The sequence below is a fragment of the Callospermophilus lateralis genome, chromosome 10, assembly GCF_048772815.1.
Source record: "Callospermophilus lateralis isolate mCalLat2 chromosome 10, mCalLat2.hap1, whole genome shotgun sequence".
Classification (NCBI taxonomy): domain Eukaryota; kingdom Metazoa; phylum Chordata; class Mammalia; order Rodentia; family Sciuridae; genus Callospermophilus; species Callospermophilus lateralis.
The window spans coordinates 41,687,449-41,696,008 of NC_135314.1; the positions used below are offsets into that span (position 1 = coordinate 41,687,449).

Here is an 8,560-nt window from a genome sequence, read left to right on the forward strand (position 1 = left end):
CATGGGGGGCACTGTGGGTTACCCACCCCACTGTACACCTAATGCTCCACACAAATGTTTCACATTGTATGTCAAAAATTTCCATAAATAAAGAATCTGGAGTGCTGGGGTTGTGGCTCAGGGGTAGAGTGCTTGCCTAGCATGCATGAGGAACTAGGTTCAATCCATGGCACCACATAATGATGAACAAATAAAATAAATATATGTGTCCATGTACAACTGATATTTATATATGCACACAAACACACACACACAAACAACACACATACACACACACACATATAAAAGAAACAGAATTTTCTTTAAAACATAAACCACTGGACTAGTCTCAGTCCTCATTAATAGCTGAGGAAACTGGGGACCAAAAAAGTAAGGACTGGCACAAATCCAACCAGAAAGTGTGTTTCAGTCTTTTCTCTTTCTCTATCCAGGGACACCTGGGTGTGCTCTGAAGCCCTGTGACCTGGACCCTGCACCCTCCAGGTCCATAATCCCACTCCTTATGCTCCAAGTGCTTCAGCTTCAGGGCCACCCTCCATCGGGGGCTTCCCCCAACACATGTGCAACCACAGACCCTCCTGGTTCAAAGCACACCCCATACTCCTTACCTTCTGTACAGGTGCGGACTTGCCACTCCTTGGGGGGGCCTGAGTCGCGCACCTGGGCCAAAGGAGATCTTTAAGGTGTTCTTTCGGTCCCCATTTGTTCCCTTGGTCCACCTGAATGCAGACCGCCTCGGACATGTACCTGGGAAGCAACAGGCCAAATGCAAGGAGTCACTACCCACCTTGGCCTGGTCTCCCTGACCACTCTCACCCTCAGCTGGGAAAGCACAGAGCCCAGGGCTCTCATCCAGGAGCCTTATCCAGGCTGCCATTCCCCTGGAGCACGGAAGAGTGCAATTCCCAGAAACTCCCAGAGTGCCCTGGAGAAAACCCCAAAGGAAAGGAACAGGGAGTGTTAAGGCTGGGAGATGGGGACAGGGACCAGGGAAATAGACCCAGCTTCACCCCCCCACCAGCCCCAGGGTCCACCACTTGCGCCCTTGGTTTATCAACTTACTTGGGTCCCAAGGGTGCACACAATGCGATGTAACAGTTTTTTGGGCAGCCCTCATTGAATCCCCTGTCATACTGGAGGGAGATGAGGAAGGGAAGAGGAGTTCAGTATCAGCAGGACTGGGCAAGGCCATCTCCCAGGGACCTCGCTAAGTTGGTCAGTTAAGCCAGGGCTCAACCTGGGCCTGTGGCCAGGCTCTAGGTACAGGGGTGCCCAAGAGTGACCCAGGGCCTCCTGCCTTCCCAGGCTTCCAGGAAGAGTGACCTCCCCCGACCCACTTGTGAGCAGCTGTCCCCAGACAGTGCTGACCCAGCACCCACCTCTCCTGCCTTCTCAGGGCTCCTCAACCCCTACTGCTTCCCTTTGCCGGATCCTTGCTCTGTCTCCATTGGCCAAACCCGTCCTCTCACCTCATCCTTCCAGCTACCTTTTAAGATCTATCTCATGCTGTTCTGCTTAACTGATCCAATGATGGTGTCACCACCCCACTCCCACTTGACTCTCTTACCTCTCGATTTTTCTAAAAATCTACCTTCATTGAGTTTCATTATCTGGGAGACCAGTGGCAGCAGGGGATGCCCAGACATATTTCCCTAGTCAAAAATCAGATTTTCCAGGAAAATCTGAGCTGAAGACCTTCAGTACACAAAGCAGGAAAGGTCAAGCTCAAAGGTCATGTCCTTCCCAGGACACTGACTGGCTTCTCCTCTCTCCCTTAGTCTACGTTCTCTTTCTCCTGAGTTCATCCCTCAGCCTGGACCCCTCCTCCTTCCAGACCAGGTTGAGTTTCACCCCAACTTCATGAGCTTTAGGTAGCAAATTCTCTGTTATAATGGAAAGTGACCCAGCAGCACCTCTAGCCACCCCAAGTCTCCGATGGCCTACACATGAATACTCATTTTCAACACTCTCCTCCCCTGAAGGAAAGACGATTCCACCTCAGAACAGCTCTGGAATATGTCCAAAAAGCAACTCGAATCAATGTCTTCTATGAGGTTCTGCCTCCTTTAAGGTATTCACAGTACATAAGAAATGAGTATATTACTAGGTACAGTGGCGCACACCTGTAACCCCAGGGAATTGGGATTTTGAGGCTGGAGGACTGCAAGTTCAAGACCAGCCTCAACAACTTAGAAAGGCCCTCAACAATTCAGTGACACCTTATCTCAAAACAAAATAGAGCAAGGATTAGGGATGCAGCTTTGGTGATAAAGCACCTGTGTGTTCAGTCCCTAGTACTAGAAGAAATTAATTAATTGTGGAGCATTAAAAAATTACAGAATCTTTAAACTTAGAGAAAGAATATTTGATTAGATATATATAATGTGTAGAAAATATTGATCGTACATAAAGTATAGAAAATGTTTAAGGAATGATAGTAAATTTCTAAGAACTGAGCAGAATGTGAATACCGTCCTCCCCCCACATGGAACCCTATCACACATCACTAGAATCCAACAGCTCTGAGGCACCCAGACCAGCCTCTCTCATAGGCTCCATTCCTGGGTCTCCTGCTGCAATTCTCTGTCTCAAACACCCTCACACTCCACAGGACCAAAATCCAGCGGCATCTTCTTCTTGCCCCATCTTCTGCCCAACTTCCTGCTGCCTCTCCTTCTTCCCCTTATCCTGGGAATCAGGACACCATTCTTCTGTTCCTTTCCTCTTTCCTTCTATCCCCAAATGTTGATTCTTCTGTTTGTTGGTTCACTCATTGATTCAGATGTCTTTTCTCTGTGTGCTGACGATTGAAGAATTCAGGGCCTTGCACAGGCTAAACACACTCTACCACTGAGATGCACCCCCATCAGAAATATTTCAGGGCATCAAAAATGTTTCTGTCCAACCAGGCACGGTGGCACACACCTGTAATCCCAGTGACTTGGGAAACTAAGGCAGGTTTGAGACCAGCCTTAGCAACTTAGTGAGACCCTGATTCATAATAAAAAGTAGCAGGGACTGGGGATGTAGCTCAGTGGTAAAGTGCCCCTGGGTTCAATACCAATTAGCAAAAAAACAAACCCCCGTCACTGCACTGGGGATGGAAAGCACCCGCAAACAGCATGGCCAGCCTACTTTCAGTGGTGAGGGCAGCTGCAACCCAAAGCCCTGTGCACCAAGGGGAGTGGAAAGGGTAGAGCAGAGAGAGAGTATCATGGGAACCATGTAGGCAACCCAGCTCACAGCACCCAGGTGCATGCACAGGAGAAGCCCAGAGAGTTAAGTGCTGAGACAGCGACTTCTGGTTTCAGAGGCTGTGTCTAGACCAGAAAGAGTAGTCTGAAGATGTCTGCTGAATTTGGCCATTAATGAGAGCATCATCCTGACAGCAAGGGCTGGGCTGAGTTGGGCCAGGAAGTGAAGGGGGAGCTAGTGAACAAGGTCAACTCTTTCAGGAAATAAGGCCCAGAAGGTACAACAGGTGGAGTGGGGGCCTGGGATGTTAAGACTGGGACTTGAATGACTTTTAAGATGAGCACAAACGTGTAGATGACCATGGGAAGGAATGGTAGTGATGTAACAGCAGCACACAGGGCACTCTCTGGGACCATCCACTGTTCTATGAGGTGTACATGAATTAACCCACAATTCCCTGTTTTACAGATAGGGAAATTGAGTGACCAGGGGCTGAGTAGCATACCCCAGGTCTCCCTGCTGGTCAGTTCTAGAGCTGTGATTTGGACTTATGTGGTTTACACCAGAGTCTTTGCCACCAACCACCAAGCAAGTGATTCTAGAAGGAGTTGAAGTCAGGGAATGGAGTAAGGTGGGAGTGAAAGTTGGAGCATGGGATCAGTGCCCGAAATTAGTGCTGCCAAGAATAGAAAGGAGCTCTGTCTGGTGAATCCCAGAGGGCAGACCACATTTAGGTCCCTTGAGACTTGGGGATCCTGGACTTGGAGGGCCTCCCTCTGAGCAGAGGAGGAAGGGCGATGGCCTATGGCCTGACCTGGGGCCTGAAGAACCACAGGATGGAGGAAGGGAAAAGGCTGCCAGGCAAACTCAATGATGATACTAGAAGCTGGAGATAGGGGAAGACAGGCAGACCACAAGGCTGAGGAATAAGGGCCAAGCACAGGAGTCACAGGTGGGAGGGAACCATATATGGCAGTGGTGGGGTGCTGACTAAAAGGATGGGAGGTGATGAGCAGACAAGCTCCTCTGTCTGTACAGCTGTCTCAGGGTCTGCAGCTTCCCCTCCCCCACCGATGCTGCCCACCATTCTTCCTGAAAGAGCCTTAAGTCAAGTGATTGCCATACTAAAGGAATCCCAGGGCAAAGATGCCCACTTCTATCATTCCTAGTGGATGCTCAAAGAAAAAGCAATAAAGATACAGATGGGGAAGAAAGCAATGAAACTGTTCCTTACACAGGACATGAGGTTGCATTCAGAGTGAACAACAACGCATGCTGGGGAAGAACCTCAGTGGTCGAGCACCCCTGATTCAATCCCCAGTGCTGGAGAAACAGAAACACCAAGGACTCCTGCTCTTTGGAAGATGCTATGACAAGAAAATGAAATGACAAGCCATGAATTGCAAGATAAGATTTGAAACACATAAATCTAAATCTAGTACAGAGAACTCCTGAAACTCAATAAGAAAACAACTCATTTTTTTTTAAATGGGCAAAAGTTTGGAGCAAACACTTCACCAACAATATACCCATGGCTGATAAGACATGAAATATTCTCAACATTATTAGTCATTAGGAAAATATTACTGGAGCCCTAATGAGATACTACTACGCATTTATTAGACAGGTTACAATTTGAAAAAAAAAAAAAAAACAGTAACCAATGACAGTGTCAAATGCTAGTGAGGATGTGGAACAACTGGAATTCTCCTTCATTGCTGGTACAAAGTAGAAACAGTACAGTTGTTTTCTAAAACGTCCCACATGTTTACCTTATGACTCAGCAATGCTACCCTTAACAATTTACCCAAAAGAAATGAAATCTTATGTCCACATGTCTATGCATCAATGGTTGTTGTAGCAGCTTTATTTATAACTGCCTGAAACTGGCTGGGCACAGTTCCCCATGACTTTAATGGCTTGGGAGGCTAAGGCAAGAGGGTGGCAAGTTCAAAGCCTCAGTAATGTAGTAACTTAGCAAGGCCTTAAGCAACTTAGTAAGACCCTTTCTCAAAATTTTAAAAATTTTTCAAAAAAGAAAACATAAGGGTGCTGGAGGTGGGGTGGGGTGAGGCTGGGATGGTTGCTCAGTGGTTAAGCACCTCTGGGTTCAATCCCTGGTACAAAAACAAAACAAAAATTCTGCCAAAACCTAGATGCAAACTAAAAATCCTTCAATTGGTGAATGTACAAATGGTCTGTAGGGAAATACAATACTACACAGAAACAAAAGAATAAAATTACTGATGTGAGCAACTACATAGATGAATCTCAAATGCATCGTGCTCAGGGAATGAAGCCAGACTAGAAAGCCCACAACACCATTTACGCATTATTCCGGAAAGAGAAAAACCACAAGGACTCAGGGAGAGAAAATGACAACAAGAGATGAAAGGATTTTCTGGGGTAGTGAAACTGGTTAACCTTGATCTTGGTGGAGAGTACACGATGTCATTTGTCAAAATCCCTAACTATAGATGAGAAAGGGTGAATTTACTGTTTGTAATTACCCCTCAAGGAATGACATTTTCACAAAATTTTTCATGGCTCCCAGGTTTCCAGTTCTTCCAAACAAAATTCCATGCTTGGCTTTCTGGGCCTTTCTAATCTTGACCCCCATGGGGTCAACCTCATTGCCCATGTCACCTTGTGCTTGAAATAGGATCCATTTCTTCATCATTCTGTTAACACCCTACTTTCAGATTTCTGTGCCTTTCTACAAAATTGTACCTCTCACAGTCAATGCCCTCCTGTCTGCCTCTCCAAAAGCACACCTAGGACACAGAGGGTGGCATGTTCTCCTCTACAGCGTGGGTTTCGCCAAACTCCCAGTCTCTTCCAGTCCGCTACACCACTCAGGACTGACCCCTCTCTCAGAGTGTTCCTGGTGTCTCCCGGTGTTATTCTGATGGCAGGTTGCTCATCAACACAAGTGCATGATGTGCTTACTCACCCCTACACCCATCCCTCAAATAACCACCACCTAGCACACCCAGCACACAGTAGGCTTGCAATGCAATGCACCCAGGAGGCAGAATGGCCCCAAGCTCCAGGGTATAGAAATATCTGAGCTGCATCTTCAGAGGTGGGTCTGGAAGGACTCATGAGGCATCATGAGGGCCAAAGGCAGTGGAGAAAGTGCACAAAGTGTCTAATTGAAGAGGTGCAAGATGCCTCCACACAGCCAAGGGCACACGCCTCACCGCTTACCTTCTCCTCATAGGGTCGCCTGGCGGTGCCCACCGCCACTGCCTTAATAAACAATTGCAGGATGAGTGGGACCAGGAGGGCCCCAGCGGGTACAGCCACTAGGATGCTGTGCACAGGCTAAGAAGGGAAGCCATGGAAGAGCTCCTCCCTGGCCCCGCTTTCAACCCCACTGCTCCCTCCTTCCCTCCTGCCCCAGGTAGCACCACCTACCGCTCTCCCTCCCGGGACTGGACACTTAGTCCAGTACAACCAAGGGAAACCTCCCTCCACCACACTGTCCTCCCAGCTGTCCCTTTTCAACTTTCATTACCCTACTCTGTGGGCCCCTAGATTCTTAACTCCACAGGCATCCTACCCCGCCCGTGTCCCTGACTCCACTGGCCTTCCAAATGTCCTTCACAGGTCCTGCCAAGTGACTTCTCCCTCTAGCCCCGCCCACATCAGCCCCTCCCCTGTCACCCTGACCCTACTGGGCTGTTTGCCCCTCCCTCCCCACCACACCAGCTCTTTCCAGTGTGGGCCCTTGGGACTGTGTGGATACGTCATGGTTTTGTCCAAAAACGCCATGTGCCTCCTGCGTATGATGAAAACCACGCAGGTGGCCAGCACGGTACCCAGATACAGGCACAGAGACACGAGGAGTAGCAGGTAGAGCCGGATGTTTCGGTGCCCCACGCAGTTATTCACCCACCTGCAATGGTGGTCCAACTCCTAGGGGAGAGGAGGCAGGTCAGAGGGTCCTTCTGGAATGGCCTCCATCACCCCCTAATCCTGAGGCCTCCCCTAACGCAGCCCTCTAGGCCGCCTGCTCTTGACCTTACATAAGGGTTCCCATCTCAGCGAGAAGCTGGCATTTCCATGGTGAGAGCACAGTTAGGACCCATGGCTCATCAGGTCACCTGTCCTGAGTGAGGTCTTTAGAGACAAGACCTGCCTGGTGTCACTTGGACCTGGACATGAAAACCCTGGGCCTCCATTTCCTCAAGTACTGGAAAAGGATGAAAAAAATGCCCTTCCCCTACCAGCCGTCTGCACTTGTGAACCCGAGCAGGGTGGGCACATCAGAGAAACACACTCAGAACCAGGAAACCCTCCAACTGGGACACCCAGACCAAGACTGCTGACAGGGCAGCAGTCAGCCTAAAGGGCTGGGAATCTAGTATCAGCAAGCCAGGGAGGGGACAGTCACTGCTTTTCCTCCACCTGACTCCACCAGGCTCAGCACAGATGGGATGCCCTTTGTATGTCAGCACCTGTGCAAGCAAGGCCAGCCTCCCTGGACAGGTGCAGACACAGAGGAGATGCCATATGTAGTGACCAACAGTGGCTGAGAGCCACTTGAAGCATTCTGGGAACATGGTCTGATACCCCCACCTGGCCCACTCATGATGTGAGGTTCCTGGTCCTGGCCAGGGGCCCGGAGATAGGTTGGTGAGTGGACAGGGAGGAGGAGCACTCACCTCCACACAGATGTCACACCTTTCGCAGTGGAAGGTTCGGGGCAGGCGGTGAAAATAACACGTGGGACACCACGGCATGTGATACAACCTTCCATTCACTCGTGCCATGTATATGGTGTCAGGGTACTGCTCGACGGCGCCTGGCAGGGGGAGAGGTGTGGGCAGTGGAGGAGGCCCTTGTATCACTCTGATGCTCGGGGCAGCCCCATAGCATCACTGGGCATCAGAAGGTGGGGAGGAGGAGGGCAGGGGAACCCCGGACCCTGTTGAGCTAGCTGAACACTCAGATGGGCGGCAGTCAGAGAGAAGGGCTGTCCAGCCACAGGAGCTCTACATGGAGCTCCTCCTTGTGCTTGGAGTCGGGTGTGAAATTGGAAGGAGGAAGGTGAACTGCGTGGTTGGAAGAGCCTGCTGCCTCTCTTGCCGGGTCCTCCCTTCTAAAGCAACTGGAAAACCTCCAGGATTCTGTTGTTCACACTTCAGTGCTTTGGGAAATGAAGTGCCAGGGCCCAAGTAATAATGACAGGGTAAGAAGGGATCCTGAGGCACAGGTGGGGTCAGCCCTTTACAAATGACCCCTGTAGGCACCAGCCTTGGGGTGCCACCTCCCTCTCCCAGGAGTCTGAGGCCTTACCTCTATGTAAAATTCCTGGGTCCGAAAAATTCATGCCAATGAGGCTACAGAAACTCAGGAC

At 49.8% G+C, this 8,560-nt stretch overlaps 1 protein-coding gene across 1 annotated transcript in view; it reads right to left on the reverse strand.

Annotated features, from left to right (window-relative positions):
• Positions 1-7,900, reverse strand: part of LOC143407798 (uncharacterized) — a 29,624-nt gene extending 21,724 nt beyond the window's left edge. The window contains exons 1-5 of the mRNA XM_077110425.1: positions 7,866-7,900; positions 6,947-7,116; positions 6,406-6,511; positions 1,063-1,133; positions 609-747 (exon numbers count right to left, since the gene is read on the reverse strand). Of these exons, the coding sequence (XP_076966540.1) occupies positions 609-747; positions 1,063-1,133; positions 6,406-6,511; positions 6,947-6,972 (342 nt within the window). The 5' untranslated portion in view covers positions 6,973-7,116; positions 7,866-7,900. The remainder of the gene's footprint in view (positions 1-608; positions 748-1,062; positions 1,134-6,405; positions 6,512-6,946; positions 7,117-7,865) is intronic.
• Between the last annotated feature and the right edge of the window lie 660 nt (positions 7,901-8,560).